We start from the raw sequence: 19,372 nt of genomic DNA, 5'->3' as shown, positions 1-19,372 counted from the left end.
ATATAAATTAGTTCTTGATAGTAAGATTTTATAGCTGTGGATGAGTTTGAGGGACTTTGAACTTTAAAAGTCCCTGTTGATTTGTTGCTTATCTATCTAGCTATATAAATATTTCCACAATGTTAGCCTGTACTAGTATATGTTCTCATTCTTTGGGAAAACAGGAAAATCCCAAATAGTTATTTTTTTCTTTCCCCCCTCAGGATGCAAAGATTGATCCAGAAGAATTTACAGGCTGCCTTCAGTCCGAGCTGAAATCATCTCCTCAGCCTTATCTAGTACCTTTCCTGAAGGTGAATATAAGTATTGTTTAGATCTTAATTTTATCTACCAAATAGGCTTAATTACTTCAGGTTTAATTTTTTTTTTAGACTGTACAAACTAGCACACAATACGTAATCAGTTTTATCTGTCTAGAACATTTTTGTTAAGATTACATAGAAAAAGAAGACAAACTCTAATTTAGAAACATAAATATTCTGTGGGTTACTTGAAAATTATATTCCTATATTTAAATGGAAAATGTGAAGAAATGGGTTGTCTTTGGCAGCTTTATTATATTACAATTAATATAGGTAGTTAAAGACAACCCTCATGACTTTAGGTATCTTATTGTTGTAATGGGTTTTCTATGATAAATAAACATGGTATTGTCTATAATAAAGTACACCAGTCAGATGTGGTATGGTAGGTTACTTCACCAGTATGTTTGTAGTACCCATGTTGAGATACTTTTTTTGAGTGCTTTTGTCTAGTCTACATAAAAGCGATCAGGTACATTCAGTGTACATGGCAGTGTGTAAGGGAGATTACTAAACTCTTCTCTGGAACATGCTGTTGCTTTTTGTTGAAATAATTGATTAGTAAATTCTGTCAGGGTGGTCCTCCTGGGGCAGGGCTCACCTATAATGAGGAACATCTGGAGAAATATTATAAAATGTGGTATCAAATGAGATTGTTTCTTGTACCCCAAAATTAGCACATGCCGTTAAATTTTGCTTGCCTTACTTATTCAAAACTATCATTGACTTCCAGCTGCTTACTTATCTGAGCAGAGTAAGCAGAATTTGGCTCTGGTGCTCAACATAAGCTTCTAGATGTAAATCATGTATGTTTTGTTGTTCACCCACATCCTAGTTATCATAGTTTTCTGTTTTTCTCCCAACTTGCAATCTGTTGGTTTAGGGCAGAATTTGCTCTCATTTTTTAATTCTTCCTTCCCTGCTCCTTTTCCTTTCCTTTCCTTTCTCTTCTCTTCTCGGATATAATTAACTCTTTATTTTTACACTATTCCCTGCTTTCCTTCTTCAGCCATCTCTGGCAAAAAGTTTTAACTTCTTCCCTTTCTTTGAAGTCATTTCTTGGCAACAACAATTATGTTTTTAAATAAAAACCAGAAGTTAAAAGTGACTACAGCCCGGGGTAAGCGCTGCAAAAGCCTGCAGCTGTCTGGAGGAGCACTTCAAAAGAAGATAATTTAAAAAGTTTATTCATAAAATACAGTGTACTCTTTTAGAACTTTTTTTGGATGAACCAGTCTGAACATGAAGCACACAATAACACACTTTTCTAATGAAGTCACTACAGTACATCAGTAATAATACAGTATACATCTATTGCCCTAAGACACACACAATTAAATCTTCTTGCTTTAGGTACTCTATGGGGAGAGGTATCTTACTGCAGTCCTTGGAGGAGTGCAGCTTACTTCTGCCAGCACACAGTAGGAATGGTGCTCATTTCTGCCCTTCCGCTTTTCCTCATCCACTTTTTGCTCCTCGCAGGATCTAAATCCATGCTTCAGGTAGTTCTAATGGGCTGCTGGTTTTGGGGCCTTAATCCCCTATGTGGTCAGATTAGGATAGATCATAATCTAGCCCACTGTGTTGACCAAATTCAAAATTAATAACTTGTGGTGAGATCCATGCTGAATTTTCCCTCTTCATATAAAATATGAAGAAAGTTAAAATGTACAAGTTTATTTCTCCTGAAGTGCTAGACAGGTCATACAACTGGTTTTAAAGATTTATGCTTTCCAGGGTGTGTGTATACATTTCAAAAACACTCTTTTTTTGATGGTTTAGTAAGTTTGATTTTTTCCCCATTTTTCTTCTTTTTATTTTTTGTATTTTTTTTTTTTTTTTTTAGAAAAGTCTGCCGGCATTGAGACAATCTTTATTGAATAGCCAACATTCGGTTTTGCAAGGACAGCCATCTCAGCAGCCGCTTCAACAAACCAAGCTGTCACAAGTTATACCTCAACCTGCCTCTGGAAGTATTTCCTCTAGTGTCACAACTCAGACAGTAGGAATAAGGCAACCAAACAGCATTTGCACATTTGTATCAAATACAGTTCAGCCTCCTCATGTTAAACTAGTACAATCAAATCAGAGTTCTCAACTGGTAGGTACTAAAACTTAAAGGAAAACTTCTAAATAGGTTGAATAGTGGTTTTAAAGTTACTCTTTATTTCCGTTATTACATTCTAATTTGGAAATACTTCTGTTTTTCGTTATCTTGTCCTTCTGATATGGCATGTTAGGTATTGATCCTACAAAGATTTACTCACATACTCACCTTTATGTACTGTGAGTATTCCTATTAATTTTAATGGAAGTACTGACACTTTATAAAGCTAAGGATGTGCATAATTCTTTGCAGGATCAGGGCTTTCATTTCTGGGAATTAGAGATTTTTATATAGTTACAGTGGATACTTACCTAATTATAGCAGTATAAGAGAGCTAGCTTTTTAAGACACAGGAAGAATTAAGATTTTAAAGATGATCATATGATCATGTAATCAGTGTTAAATTATTCTGCTTTGATTAGATTTTAATTTTATTTAAAACAAAAAAGGAAGGGTCCCTTTTTAAACTCTTCTGTACATTTTTAATTCGAAAACTATGAAGAAGAAAAGAATTTTACTGTACCAATCAGCTTGGTCTAGCCACAATACCAAAATGTTGTTCCCCACTCTTGCTGACACGGAATAATATCCTACTACATGCACACAGCCCCACTGATTTCAATGGGACTGCTCATCTAGTAAAGTTCTACTCACTGTGGCTAGTAAGGGTGATTCCATTGGGCCCATAGTATGTAGCATATATGGCCTTGTGTATGTATTTTTTCAGTTTCTACAATATGACAGTTCTGTATTGTGAATTGGTAAAATGACTGTTCTTAGGTATATGTTTTAATCTCATTTGGAGAAATTAAATGACTGCTGTAGTCTCATGAAGTAGCAATAGCTGCAGAGGCAGAAGGTTGCATCTTGACTTGCCAGAAAAAGTGTGTTTTCTGGAAAAAGGATGGAAATACATTTAGAAAACATAGACAAAAGTTTTATTATATAAAGAAGAGCTTTATATAAATCTATACTTCTGTGTCTGTTGTTTATTAGTAGTATGGCTGATTGAACTGAACTGAACCAGGTTAACCAAAGCCCTGTTATATCGCCTAGATTGTGCTATATTGGTTAAGTCAGCATCTGACAACAATCATTGCACTAGGTTATCTGAGTTACCACAACAACCACTATTCCAATTACAGGCAGACACTGAGGTATGTGTTCCCCAAACCCAGAGCACAACAAAGACCCTTGTCCAGATTGCCCAAGACAGTGCGACAGAGGAAGATTACAGCTGGCCTGCCTAAAGCTGACCAGTGCTTCGGGAGAAAGCTTGCTGGGCTTCAGATTCTCTAGACTTGGAGCTCACCGAAGATAATTTCAGGTGGCTTTGCAGACTGTCCAGCTTTAAAGGGGCAGAACTACTTGGAGTATAGCCTCTCTAGAGCCAGCCTGTCTACAGAGTCATTCAGTGCCTTCGACTCTTGATTTTTCTGATTTTTACAAAGGAGTCAGAGTTTGAGGCGTCTCTGAAACCTTTGGACAATCATGGTTGTAATATATAGCTATTCTATAATATAGGTGTTTCAGGGCTCCAGCCTCACTCAGTCTCACATCCTGCATTGAAGCAGTAGACTTTTCTAAAGTCCTGCATTAGCTAAACTCTGATTCTGTGGAAGTCTCTGGTCAAACTCCCATTAGCTTCAGTGGCAACAAGATAATGCCAATGCTGAGCAATCTTGAAAGTCCCACGCAGAAGCTGTTTCAGTTTGCTGTTTTAAAGTATTTTGTGAATTTCCCCTCAAATTGAAGTTGCATCAAATAATAAGAAAACAGTTTTCTTGTTTTCTCATTTAAGAAAGGGATATGGAACAAAAATTTTATGACAGCATCAAGATGTTGCCGCAAAGCTGAAGTGAGATTGGTAGCACCGTTTTAGATGTGTGAGGGGATGCTTTAGTATAAATTTTCATCTGAGGGACCATGTACAGTTGTGGTGCATGAATGTAGAAATCAGTAGGAGACAAAGAAAACTTCAGTTTCAAAATAGTATGATGATGCTGATGGATCAAAGAGGAGGTAATGATACCTCCTTTGTAAAGCACCCTGATATCTGTGGGTGAAAGACCGAGGTGGTGGTATTAATTCTTGATAGCTAAGGAAAGCTGGAATGGAATGTCTGATTAGGTTTTCCTTTCAATACTGAAAAAATATTGATGAGTGACTAATGTGATGAGCCAAAAACCTATTTGTACACCTGTATACTTGATCTAAGCCACAGTGTTCAAGGTTTGAGTAAACTGTGAATACTTTGGGGCTGGAACTGTGTATTCGTGTATGTGGACAGTACTTAGCACATTATGAGTACTACAGGTAAAGAATAGTGATAGAACTGTGAAACCAAACGGGAAGTTTTCCATATTTGTTGAACGTATTGAAGCTGTATGTAACATATCTAGTGGTGATAATCCAGCTGTGTGTTGCACTCTATGTATTGTATTTTTCAGGTTAGATTGAGATATCCTTGCGATCAAGACCAGGCTTTTTTGCTATTGGACAACTTGGCTGTAGAATTAATTTTTCCTTTCAGTTTTGATTCATTTGGGTGTAGGCATATGATTCATATTCACTTGCTGTGTTAGGTATGGACTTGCTGATAGAATAGCTGATAAAAGAGGAAACACTGCAATATGATAACAAAGGGCTTCAAGAAGTATAGTCAGTTCTAGGGTTGGACAGCAAACCTGAAGGTCTCTAATGGCAGTAGGAATGTTAGCTTTCAGACTGCCTTTGGTAAAAATCTTAGTTTAAACACAAAGAAATATAAATGTGTAACCAACACACCTCCTGGGTGTGGCGCTCTGTCTCATCTAGTGGCACCGAGACCACTTAGAGAGATATTAATGAGCCTGTTCTACAACCTTAGCTAACAGCCAGTTGGCTTTTAGCTCTTGCAGTAGAGGCTCATGCACTAAGCTCCAGAGGTCCCAGGTTCGATCCCACCTGCTGACGACTGGGGTCTGTTGGTGTTACAAATGTAATGCTTGTGTTCTGAGTTCTTGGTTAGAAAATGTGTGTTTATGAAAACAGTGCATGTTGTGAAAGCAGTGCATGTTGCCCAAAAGAGATAACTAGGATTTACTGGCAGAGGTGGATTAGGGATTTGTGAGGCCCTGGACCAGAGCAAGTGGGAAGGCCCCTCCCCACCATTTCCACCTGCAGTCCCCCCCCACACAGACCCCCGTGCTCCTGCTGGGGAAATGGGGTTGGGGTGCAGGGGCTTCCCCCACCTGCCCGGTGGGTTAGGGTTAGGCAGGGAGCAGAGTTTGGGTGCGGGGGCTTCCCCTGCCCACCCGGTGCTCCTGCTGGGGAGCAGGGTTGGTACGCAGGGGCTTCCCCTGCTCCCTGGCAGGAATGCCAGGCGGGTTGGGGGACGGGCGTGCCCATTTTTCCTGTCCCCCCCTAATTGGTCGGGGCCTCTGGACATGGGCCCCGTTGGCCCAGTGGCTAATCCGCCACTGCTTACCGGAACAATATTTGCTCTGAGATATTTCTTAACCACTATGCCAGCCTGGGGAATGCTGCTAAATCAGTGGAATAATACAAAATTAGAAGTAAAATAAAATGGCAGACCATGGATACCTGATCATATGGGGATTTTGCTTTTCCCCAACCCACACTACTCTACTGAAATCTTTGGTTTTGGGTCTTTGCTGTTGAGCTGGTGGATTCTGAATGCGTTTTGGAGATTCAGTGGACACCACTCTCCTCTACTTTCTCTTTGGAAGACAGCTGGGATTGATCATTAGGTATCTACTGGTTTAAAGGAAGATTAGAGGAAGTTTACTGAAAGCGGTAAAAAAGTGGCTTGTATTAATGAACCTATTCATATAGGTCCTGTCACTGAACTAAAATGAGCGTATAATAAATTTGAAATGCAAATAAGCAGTGAACAGTAGATATTCAAAAGGCATTAATGCAGAAAGAAACCTAGACATAACAATGGACTGGAAATTTGATACATATTTGCAATGTAAGCCAGTGGCAAAAAGACAAATGTGAGTTTGGTGCTATAATATTATGGACCATTGGGGTGGCCTTTATCCACCAATGGTGGCACTTCCCTAAAAATACAACGTTCAGTTTTGGGTGCCTTAATATATAAAAAAAAAAATCAAATTAAATAGAATTCAGAAAATAACAAAAATGGTGATTAAGGGACAGATTTAAGAGGAAAGATTAAGAGAATTAAATAAATATAGCTTGGTCAAACAATGACTAAAGGGGAACATGAAAAACGTTTACAAATATTTTAAGGGTTTAAACATTAAAGTAGGGTGATGAATTATTTAGTGTGATCCAAAGGAGTATAAATAGGGATAAAATTAAGTGAAGTAGTATTTCGGCTGAATTTAAGGGAAAATATCCTTACCATAAGATCTGTTACTAGGTTGTGGAATAGTCTCCCAAAGGAAGTGATGAAAGGCCCATTGCTTGAAACGTTTAAAAATAGATTAGAGAATATATTATAGAGAACAATCTTATAGTAAGTGGGAGAGGAGTTAGATGGCCTAATAGTTTGGGGTTTTTTTCGTTTCTGACTTCACCGATTCTTTGAAAGAGTATATCCAGCAACACAATATTGATCAAGGTGGAGAAAAAGAACTTTTTACTAGAAGATGCTGTCTGTTTGATTTTTTTTTAATTTTCTTTTTTTATTAATGTGAGGGGAGAAAACACAATTGCATATGCAATTTTACAAGCATCATTTCTGAGGCAAGTTGTAAAAATTTGGCCCCGGATAGCAACGTTAATGTTATATATGAAATCTAAACCCACAAAAGCAAGATAGAAGTGAGTTAATGCTGCCAGATTACATGATAGCTAAGGTTTGATATGACATTTATCTTCAGGAGTGAGTAGACTGATAAATCACAAGTGGCATAGCCACAAGTGAGTTAGCAAGTATTTACTCATGAGTGAAGATAAATGTCATATCAGACCATAGCCATTCTGTACTGTGTGCATATACAAGTTAAGTGGCTTATTTATTTCTTCCACAATATTTTCTCACTTAATTGTGAGAAAAATATAAAAAATACCAAACAGAGAATATTATATTCAGAATTGTATCATTTCCAGTGTGTTTATTTCCTATGCTGTTGCCTTTATTGCTATGTTTTGCATGTAATGGTGTGAAAACGTGGTTTGTTAGTTCAGCATGCTCAAGCTGCTGGCTGAGGTGCTTCTGTGTAAGGCTTGTTTTAATGCACAAAGGACTGGATTGTAACTTTACAACCCAGGCCAGCTAAGCAGCCAGCATATAGCTGTGTTGCCACAGGAGGTTGTACTATGCTCACTCCCTGCCCTTGCCTGCCAGCTCTCTGCCCACCTGCTTGGGAGGGGGAGTAGCAGCTTGCTATTAGATGCTCTTTGCCATGTGTAGGCTATGCAGATAGCATGGACAGGGAGTAATGGGGTTCCCTTTCTTTTAAATTATTTTATTTTATTATTTAAATTTGGCAATACTTTTTATTTTCACTTTATGTTTTCTGCTTTCCACCCTAGTATATTTATCCTCTTTTTATACTCACTTTTTATACCCTACCTCACCTGAAAGTTTTCTTAGAGAACTGTCTGTTCTCTGGACCCTCTTCTCCACTCCTGTTGTTCCTGTTGCCCATACCCTTTCTCTCTCTGTTTAGCCACTATCAATAACTGCCTGGTCTTTGGTATTAATCCTTTGCAACTCTTTAAAATCTGTCATTTTACATCCTTTCAGAGGAGAGTAGATTGTCTCCAGAAATGAAAACAGGTATTGACATCATAGAGAGGAGAAGTTTACTCTTATCACCAGAGTAAAACTTAGTTTGAAAGAATATTGTAAGCATGGTGACTAGAGAGAGGTGTGGTTGAGAAAATTAGCTTTTCTGCCTTTCAGATCAGAGTCTTCTATGACATTGTGGACTGTCTTCCTGCCTGTTAAAGCACACTTGTTCTACATCTAGTGGTAATTCTTCCTCTGCGTCAAGATGCATTCAAATCCAGTTCTCCGTTCTCTTAGTATTTTCAGTTACCAAGCTCCTCTTTTTCTTCTAGATCGTACTTTTCTACCTTGAAGTTTGGCTGATGCTCTGATGATAATTGTCTTTAATGACTCTTCCCTATTCACTCATTGCCTGTCTTGGTTCATCCAAATACTTTAAAGGGAGAAGTGTTTCTCTTGGGCAAAAGGAGCGTTCCCAGATACATCCAGCTGCTCTGTCTCCCAGCCTCCTTTTCCCTTCCGTGTCCATAAATGTAGCTGCCTCCTTTTTCATTGAATTTTCTTGTTCCCTCCCATTTTTCCTGTTTTTGCAAGTTGGTTTCCCCACCTCTGTAATATTGCTTGTGTACACAGTTATGATGACTCCTCATCCATGCATGTCTTTGTCTCCTCTCAGATTGACTATGGCCTCCCACTTCTCCAAATTCCAGCATGTACAGAACGGTGCTGCCTGTCTTCTCTCACGTACAAAGATGCATGACCACACATAATGCTCATCCTTTTACTCCTCCACTGTCTCCTCATTAATTTCAGGCACAATTCAGAATTTCCCCCCTTGTTTTGCAAACTCCATGGTCTTACTTTAGCCTACCCCACCAACCATGTTTCAATCAGTTCCTTTTCACACTCCCTCGGCTTAACTAGTCCCAATCTCCTTCCCTCTTCCCATGATTTCACTGCTTATGATGCAGGAACCTTTTGTTCAATTTCTGGTGATGGAAAACTTTCCTTTATCTTCCTACCGCCGTTCCTTCTCAATCTATTTTCAAAACTAATTTGAAAACATAATTTCTCATTTTCACTGTATTTTATAACCCTGTAAAATTCTTTTTTAAGTCCGGGGTTTGGCCTGTATAGTAGTAAGGTGTTCTTGGGTACAGTTTGTAAGAATAATGCTGATGAGCCAAACAAAGATGCATTGTTTCCTGTTTGCTCCATGTAACATATTAAATTAGGTTGCAATCTAAACTGTAGTACAGTCTTCTGCAGGAAATGTTTAATAATTTTGTATGAGAGAGAGAGGAACTGCATCAACTTTAAAGGATGGTAATGATACAGCCATGACTGTGCAGGTTGTATGAGTTGTCATGTCTTCAGGACCCTGAATTGTCTGTATAGCTTTATCTTCAACCAGTCATGGCTGTGTCATTACCATCCTTTAAAGTGGATGCAGTTCCCCCCACCCTTCTCAAACAAAATTATTAAACATTTCCTGCAATTTTTTAGTTTGTTTATGGATTTCTTCTCCCTCTGAGAAAGCCACGTGTACTCGACAGTCTGCTGTTCTACATCTGTGCTATCCTGTTCCTGATATCATGAACATGTATTTTGATGATATTGAGATGTGACCCTTGCAGATTTTGTTGTTCTGTTTTTATTTATAAGGGATCAAGTTGAAAGGTTCTTATCCCATTCTGACTTAATTGAGAATTTCAATAAGGGCAATAGGCTTTGGCCCAAGATTAACTGAAGCAATAAAATTCTCTGATTTTAAAAATAAAAGGTACAAGTTAAAAGCTGACATAGTGACTATAAAAAATCCCTGTTTCCCATTTTTGTGTGTGTGACTGCAGGTCTTGCATAACCACTTGAGATTTAATACAATGAAATACAATATTTTTGGATCAAGAAAATGACTTTTTTGCCAAACAATCTTTGTGGTTATTCTTTTTCAAAAGCATACTGCTGACATGTTTGTGTATATATATGACAAAAGTCATATTTATGTCATGTATGTGGTTGTGTGTACGCACACACTCACACAGACATACATACATGACATAAATATGACTTTTGTCACCAGCTGTCTGTGCTTTAGAGACCCACATGCTTATATTAGTAATTATATATATATATATATATGTTGTGTGTATTTGTGTATAGAGTATAATATAAGTATACTTTTTTTTTCAATGATAGCAGATTATCCAGTCAACATCTGCTCAAACTGTGAAACGAAACCCTGCTTGCCAGACTACCCAGATTAGGATGCCAGTGGTAATAACTCAGACCATTAGACCACAAGGTATGGGTTTAAATGTTCTAGTGAGCTTATGTTACATTTGTATGAATTTCATTGTAATTTTATTACAAAGTAGTAGCATGGGAAAAAGTTAGCATTGACATTGGCAGGCTTGACATTACCTTTTACTTTTTTCCTGGCTGAAAATGCATGTTTTCACTATATCATTTTGACATATTTTTCAGTCTGATATAGCTAACTGTTTTGTAACTACTAATTTAGGGCCACATCCTAAATTGCCCAGGTTTCACTCAGCAGTTTCTTGTGTGACGGTTGGAATGAAGTGAGGGATTTGGTTTTTACTGTTTTATTGTATGACTGTTTCCCCTGGTGTGGGAAAGAGTTTCTTCACTGTTCTGATGCAGCCCTGAGAATGCTTTGGTTTAATCTCCCTGCTTTATCTCTCACCCTTGAGGCCACACATTGTAGCCACTGTCTTTCCAGCTGCAGAGGACCAGGTAGGACCCCTTTGAGAAACTTTTCAGCTATATGCCTTTCATTTGCCACCAAAGTCACTTTTTGTGATGCCAGAGACTGAGTGCTGCATGCAACATACCTAGCCACCAAAAGTCTGGGGTGCAAGAGACTAGGTATTGAACCTGTGTGTTCCATATAGCTGTGCAAAGATAGATTAAGGGACTGGCTTATTCTCTCCTCCTTATCTCCCTAGAGATTCTTGTTGTGTTTCCCAGCACCCCTTTATTACTTGCCATCTTTAACCTTGTTTCTCTTTACAGTTATCAAATATCTTTTTGGATGCAGGCAGTTAGATAACTGCATATTCGTAATGGTATACAGAACGTGTAATCTTAAGGTCTTCAGTCTGAATCCAGTCTAGATTGGGAATGTCTACAATCATTATTGTCTGTCTGATGAGTAGTTTGGTCCCTCCTGTTGCCCATGGGCAAGTATATACATCCTAAACCCGCCATTACGATTAGCACCAGTTGACACTCTAACTGGCCATTCACTTCAGAGAGGCCAAGGGTTGCCTGGGCCTGGAGACTGGTCTGTCTTTTCACTCTTGGGACTACTTTTTCCAGTCAGGGTTGAAGTGAGTTAAAAGAAGTATTGGATTGACATCACTGACACTATTAACACAAAAATTATTTAATATGTCATGAGAGTGCAAGCTTTCACACTCGAATCCTGATTGGTATACCTTAATGTGAGAAGGTTAATTTGATTTCCATGCCCATTCAGTTCTTGGCCTCTGTGCTGAGAATGCCAACAGTGGTGCTAGTGGTAATGGAAGTTTGCATGATCTGGACATCTCTCTGTTAAACTGTGGCTAAAAAACACATTTATTTCATGTAGCCCATTGATTGGCCATCAGGTGGTAACAGGTGATAGTCACAATCTTGACTAAAGAATAATTCTTAGCATTTATATAAAGCTTTACACATTCAAAGCGTTTAGAAACATTAATTCTTAAAACTCCCCTAAGTGAGATGAGTATTGTTATCTCTGTTTACAGGCTTGTCTGCATGTAAGTTATACTGCTTTAACTATCTCAGTATGGTTAAAACAGTACAACCCCCTAATGCAGTGGTTCTCAAAGCCGGTCCGCCGCTTGTTCAGGGAAAGCCCCTGGTGGGCCGGACCGGTTTGTTTACCTGCCGCGTCCGCAGGTTCGGCCGATCACGACTCCCACTGGCCGCGGTTCGCCGCTCCAGGCCAATGGGGGCTGCTGGAAGGGCGGCCAGCACATCCCTTGGCCTGCGCCGCTTCCCACAGCCTCCATTGGCCTGGAGCGGTGAACCGCGGCCAGTGGGAGCCGCGATCGGCTGAACCTGCGGACGCGACAGGTAAACAAACCGGTCCGGCCCGCCAGGGGCTTTCCCTGAACAAGCGGCGGACTGGCTTTGAGAACCACTGCCCTAATTCTACCCAAACTGGGTAGAATTAGTGGGGGAAGCAAAAGTGGATGGGAATCTGGGAGGCAGTGACCATGAGTTGGTTGAGTTCAGGATCCTGACGCAGGGAAGAAAGGTAAGCAGCAGGATACGGACCCTGGACTTCAGGAAAGCAGACTTCGATTCCCTCAGGGAACGGATGGCCAGGATCCCCTGGGGGACTAACATGAAGGGGAAAGGAGTCCAGGAGAGCTGGCTGTATTTCAAGGAATCCCTGTTGAGGTTACAGGGACAAACCATCCCGATGAGTTGAAAGAATAGTAAATATGGCAGGCGACCAGCTTGGCTTAATGGTGAAATCCTAGCGGATCTTAAACATAAAAAAGAAGCTTACAAGAAGTGGAAGGTTGGACATATGACCAGGGAAGAGTATAAAAATATTGCTCGGGCATGTAGGAATGATATCAGGAGGGCCAAATTGCACCTGGAGCTGCAGCTAGCAAGAGATGTCAAGAGTAACAAGAAGGGTTTCTTCAGGTATGTTGGCAACAAGAAGAAAGCCAAGGAAAGTGTGGGCCCCTTACTGAATGAGGGAGGCAACCTAGTGACAGAGGATGTGGAAAAAGCTAATGTACTCAATGCTTTTTTTGCCTCTGTCTTCACTAACAAAGTCAGCTCCTAGACTGCTGCGCTGGGCATCACAAAATGGGGAAGAGATGGCCAGCCCTCTGTGGAGATAGAGGTGGTTAGGGACTATTTAGAAAAGCTGGACGTGCACAAGTCCATGGGGCCAGACGAGTTGCATCCGAGAGTGCTGAAGGAATTGGTGGCTGTGATTGCAGAGCCATTGGCCATTATCTTTGAAAACTCGTGGCAAACCGGGGAAGTCCCAGATGACTGGAAAAAGGCTAATGTAGTGCCAATCTTTAAAAAAGGGAAGAAGGAGGATCCTGGGAACTACAGGCCAGTCAGCCTCACCTCAGTCCCTGGAAAAATCATGGAGCAGGTCCTCAAAGAATCAATCCTGAAGCACTTGCATGAGAGGAAAGTGATCAGGAACAGCCAGCATGGATTCACCAAGGGAAGGTCATGCCTGACTAATCTAATCGCCTTTTATGATGAGATTACTGGTTCTGTGGATGAAGGGAAAGCAGTGGATGTATTGTTTCTTGACTTTAGCAAAGCTTTTGACACGGTCTCCCACAGTATTCTTGTCAGCAAGTTAAGGAAGTATGGGCTGGATGAATGCACTATAAGGTGGGTAGAAAGCTGGCTAGATTGTCGGGCTCAACGGGTAGTGATCAATGGCTCCATGTCTAGTTGGCAGCCGGTATCAAGTGGAGTGCCCCAAGGGTCGGTCCTGGGGCCGGTTTTGTTCAATATCTTCATAAATGATCTGGAGGATGGTGTGGATTGCACTCTCAGCAAATTTGCGGATGATACTAAACTGGGAGGAGTGGTAGATACGCTGGAGGGGAGGGATAGGATACAGAAGGACCTAGACAAATTGGAGGATTGGGCCAAAAGAACTCTGATGAGGTTCAATAAAAATAAGTGCAGAGTCCTGCACTTAGGACGGAAGAATCCCATGCACCGCTACAGACTAGGGACCGAATGGCTAGGCAGCAGTTCTGCGGAAAAGGACCTAGGGGTGACAGTGGACGAGAAGCTGGATATGAGTCAGCAGTGTGCCCTTGTTGCCAAGAAGGCCAATGGCATTTTGGGATGTATAAGTAGGGGCATAGCGAGCAGATCGAGGGACGTGATCGTTCCCCTCTATTCGACATTGGTGAGGCCTCATCTGGAGTACTGTGTCCAGTTTTGGGCCCCACACTACAAGAAGGATGTGGATAAATTGGAGAGAGTCCAGCGAAGGGCAACAAAAATGATTAGGGGTCTAGAACACATGACTTATGAGGAGAGGCTGAGGGAGCTGGGATTGTTTAGTCTGCAGAAGAGAAGAATGAGGGGGGATTTGATAGCTGCTTTCAACTACCTGAAAGGGGGTTCCAAAGAGGATGGCTCTAGACTGTTCTCAATGGTAGCAGATGACAGAATGAGGAGTAATGGTCTCAAGTTGCAGTGGGGGAGGTTTAGATTGGATATTAGGAAAAACTTTTTCACTAAGAGGGTGGTGAAACACTGGAATGCGTTACCTAGGGAGGTGGTAGAATCTCCTTCCTTAGAGGTTTTTAAGGTCAGGCTTGACAAAGCCCTGGTTGGGATGATTTAACTGGGAATTGGTCCTGCTTCGAGCAGGGGGTTGGACAAGATGACCTTCTGGGGTCCCTTCCAACCCTGATATTCTATGATTCTATGATTCTAATGTGAACACAGTTATACTGGTATAAGGTTGTCTTCACAATATAACACATTCCCCTCCCCATACAGGAATAGGTATACCAGGACAAAGCACCTTTATCCTGTTATAATGGGGTTTGTGCTGCTTTAACTTTACCGGTATAGTTAAAGCAGTACAGCGTAGGCAGTGTAGGCAGACTGTCGGGCATCTTTATAGTTGTATAACTGCATCCACAGTACCGGTATAACTGTTTAAGTAAAAATTCACACCCCTTACTGAAGTAATTGCACCAGTACAAAAATGGTGTATACCAGGCCATGCAGCTGGGGAAACTGAGCCAGTGCGGTGTAAAGTTGCTTTGCAAAGGCTACACAGTGAATCATTGGCAGGACCAGGATTAGAACTAGGCACCTATGAACTCCTAATCTCAGGCTCATTCCTCCAGACCCTGCTGCCTACACTTAAACCTGTGACCTAATGGTGAAAGACTCTGTATGTCATTATCAGTCTCTTGAGGTATCCAATCCAACAGCTGATTTTAATTTACAAAAGTGATTGCAAATTGTGGTGGGCTGCCTAAATAAACAAAGAGATCATTATCAAGGTTTCTGTCTTTGCTTTGGGCCTTGCAACAACAAAGTATGCAACCTAGGAAATTGTAGCTTATATATATACAGTAGCTGTTTAAAATAGAAAAAGAGGTATACATCATCCCAGATTTAAAACCTCATATTTAATTACATTCTGTCAGATCCATTTGAGAAAATTCATATTCATAGGGTGAAGGCAAGTGGAATTTAATTCTCTATATACAGTTTAAATATGGCTGTTTATATATGTTTCAATTGCTTTCAGGAAACTAAAGGATTGACTACTGCATAGCTGTACTTTCTGTAATATTCTTGGATCAAAGTTTAGCATCCATAGAAAAATCAAGCTATTGAAGCTAATTAATTCTGGATGAACATTACTACTATTTCATTACTTTATTTTAACAGTATACACTAAATCTGTTACACCTTGCCAGAGCCATTGCAGCTTTTTTATTATTAATGCCCCTTTGAGTCTCCTGAACAGAAATAGCACATGCTGAACTATGTTAATTTTTCTTCTATTTCGTTCATTATCCCATGCTTTCCCGTTCACTCAATAAAAAGTCTTCTAATTAGTTTATCTGAAATAGATACATGAGTTGACCAGCTAAAGGATTGATGCTATTTGTGTCATCTCATGGATCTTCAATATGTCACAATACATGTTCATTTCCTGGGTCTAGAAACTGATGGCCTAAATCTTACTGTGGATTTTCTAAGATTGAGGCTTCATACAGAGGTTTCTGTAAGACACGGTAGACTGAGGGATTGAACAAAGACTGTCAAATAAATTTTGTTTTGAGAGCTCAGACTGGAGTTGAACAAAGATCTTAGAATAAAAAAAAAATGCTGTCCTCAGTCAAGGCAAACCCTTTTGTTACAGAAAAGCATATGTTAAATAATTTATTAGTTCAGCTAATCACGTTTTAGTTTTTAGGGCTTATGAAACAAAAAATAATATAAATCACAAAGGTTCATGAAAGCATGCCCACTTGCAGATAATAAATGAGTCATAAGACTACTGCAGGAAGGTCTTTCAAATGATTTCGAAGGTGTCTCAAGGTCTTCTCTACATGTGCATGTAACTCATTAATAGTTACTGAGATTTGTAAGCATAAAAAGGGAAGAACTTATCAATTCAGAAGACCTTAATTTTTAATATCTTATACATACCTAAAAAGGGCTTTTGCACTGAAGAGAAATAAAGAGAATCAGACCACCTATAGCCTGAGTAGATGTGACTAATAAAGTACATAAGCAGTAAACTGAAGTATCACTTAAAAATGTAAAAATTCCACTTGATCAAAACTTTTTAATGCAAGCCCTGGTATAAAGTTTCCTTGCATTGATCATCCAGAGCTCTATTGCTTTATGGTAATTTTTATTGCTAATTAGTAACAGAAATTTGTTGTTTGTTTTTGGTTTGAATTTTCTAAAGCGCTGATGGGAATTAGATGACCAATTCCTGTTGACTTTCAATGGGAATTGAGTGCACCTCGGCCCATTTGAAAATCTTTACTTTGATTTATATAACTGTGTATTTGAAAGTAGTTTTACATAGTATAGATATAGAAGTGAACTGCTTACAAAATATTTTTTTAAATGAGAAAATAAGTGTAGGGCTTTAAATAGTATTTTATTTCAAATTTTACATATTTTTATGTACAGTGTAAAACTAACTCAAACTGTTTTTTTAACTCTGAAAATGTGTGGTTGTCCATTGTAACAAAGTGAACTATTATATAAGAAAATAAGAAAATATATTTTACTTTTCAAAGACAAAATACTACAGTATTATTGAATATCTTTAAACATGATTTTTACCAGAAGTCTTAGATGGTAAAACTTGCTTATCCTTTAAAATAAGTGATTTCAGTTCCTGTTTGCTTATTCTGTGCAGATTATGTAGAAGAGCAGTTTACTGGTAGTTGCAGACATATTTATTGCCATTAATTATATTTTAGTCCACTATGAACAATGGTTTGCAGTGTTAGAATCTTCAATTTTTTCATAAGTAAATGTTGAAAAAAAGTTAGCATTCATCTTTATTTTTTAAATTGTTCTCTCTTCTTCAGCAATGGAACCTTTAAAAATAACAACTTGCTTTTGTTTGCAATTTAGAGACAGTTAAATTTGGTTCCTGGACAGAAGGTTCTTTGATGTAAATTGTCTAAGACAGCTCATAATAACATTGCTTGGTGTTTTTCAGGCACAGTAGGGAAGGCACCAACAATACAAGCCAGCCCAAGTCCTGGGGGCTTTGGTGTTCAGGTCTCTGCAAATCAGAAAATGAAGCTGAATGACCCTGGAGGTGGATCTTTCAGGTAAAAACACAAACATACACAAACACACACACGTTAGAATGGGCTTAACACCAGAGGGCAGTATTTTACAATAATTCCTAGATTTCCCATGCACTTTGATTGGATGGCAATCTGTTTTATTTAGTTCAACTTTTTTTAAAAAAAGGAAAGATGCCAGATTTTTTCCCCCCAAATGCAGATTTTTAAAATATTTAATAAACCTCACAAATCACTTTTGTGAATACAAATTATTTTTTTAGTAAAGGAAGCTACCTATGTAGAAGAGGTTTTCGTAAGTGTGCAATACAGCTATTTTTATTAATCAGATTTTAACACTCATATGAGATGTACCTTGTTGAGATGATATACTGTATGTAGATAGGCTTGTGCAGGTCAGCTGCAGGTATGAAGCCTAGGAAAAACTCTGTTCTTTAGAACTGAAGAGAGAAACTTCATTGCCTTATTTGCTGTTGATGTGATTTGTTTGTGTGGCACAACTTGGGGCATTCTCTGAGCACCTGTAGTGGTCAGGAGCTGCAGAAGTTCAGCCCAGTAGTATGGGTTTATTGAGCTGCTTTGCCTGTTGTTTTGAATACCCTTCAAACTTTTATAAATATTATTGTACATTATATGTTTTGAAGATTTTTAATACTTTTAGTGGACAGCTAATGTTATATTTACTGCTTTTATCTCCCTCCCACCTTCATTTTAATTTTGTTTTATTGATGTAAATGCATTTTAATTTCTTTTAAAATATTTCCCTTTTTTCCTATTTATTTGCTAAAATGGGAAAGTATTCTGAGACTGTCACATTCTTCCTTTAGGATACTTACTTTGATCTGACCTCATCAAACCAGTAATTAATTGACAAGCTTAAGCTTTTTACAGGTAGAGTTAAAGAGAATTTGTGGGACGTTGTGAAATATCTCTGCTCTGAGGCATGTCAGCATTGCAACTAATAGTAGTAGTACTTAGTATTAATCTAGAAGCAAAATCATTCAATTTTTTATTTTCCAATGCACTTGCCTCCCACTGAGTATTTAAATGATTTAAAATGTATGTTGGATTCAATTGTACTGTCTTAATAAATATTTTTTGTATTAGTAAGCAACATAGGCATTTATTCTTCGTTAGCATGGCTTTCAATTTTATATACACCATAAGGGACAGCTTTTTTTTTTTTTTTTTAACTGGATGTTGTAAATTGTGCCAGGATTGATTCTTTCATTCACTTAGTTTATACGTAGAATATATTAGGTTAGTTGGAATTGTTAATTTTCCCTAGGGGAGAAGCAAATGCTGAAGGCACTGATTGATAAATCAATAAATCTTTAGTGAGTTTGGTAAATAAGCTGTCAAGGGTGTATGTCATTTTTCCTCTAGAGAACAAATTTTAGTCAGAATGAATGTGTTTGTTTTCTTGCATTGTTTTCTCATTCAAAATAGTAAGACGCAATGCTGCATTTAAATAAATCCATAAAATTGCAAGGATTTATTAAACAGTAATAAAGATCGAGTTTTTTCTTGATATCTTAACAAAGAATTCTGTTTGCATACTTGCATTTCAACCCCTAACCTCTCCTGAGGACAAATAGATGTCTGACTATTAAGCCTAAAGGCATAGAGCTGGAAATCTGTATTAATCCTCTGAATGCTGACTAGTTTTCCTCAACATTCCCAGCATGTGTGAAGAATGTGTTTTGTAGCCAGAAGGCAAACTGGCATCTAAGCAGAGCAAAAATTTTGAAAAATAGTCGTGTTATGTATAAATTCATTTTACCCTTGGTGCTTTATTATTGCATATTTGTTTCATTATTTCATACTCTTTCTTTAAAATAACTTACTTTAGTTTTTCACTCTCATTTGGTAAAGGGTTGGTCACTAGCAATAGAAATGT

At 38.8% G+C, this 19,372-nt stretch overlaps 1 protein-coding gene across 1 annotated transcript in view; it reads left to right on the top strand.

The window, feature by feature from the left end:
• Positions 1–19,372, top strand: part of LOC311529159 (transcription initiation factor TFIID subunit 4-like) — a 200,205-nt gene that overhangs the window by 29,251 nt on the left and 151,582 nt on the right. The window contains exons 6-9 of the mRNA XM_084644905.1: positions 204–293; positions 2,149–2,403; positions 10,319–10,424; positions 17,382–17,496. Of these exons, the coding sequence (XP_084501031.1) occupies positions 204–293; positions 2,149–2,403; positions 10,319–10,424; positions 17,382–17,496 (566 nt within the window). The remainder of the gene's footprint in view (positions 1–203; positions 294–2,148; positions 2,404–10,318; positions 10,425–17,381; positions 17,497–19,372) is intronic.

Source organism: Lepidochelys olivacea (assembly GCF_965140295.1).
Source record: "Lepidochelys olivacea isolate rLepOli2 genome assembly, chromosome: 12".
In the NCBI taxonomy this organism is placed as follows: Eukaryota; Metazoa; Chordata; order Testudines; family Cheloniidae; genus Lepidochelys; species Lepidochelys olivacea.
This window is presented reverse-complemented; position numbering and strand designations above follow the sequence as displayed.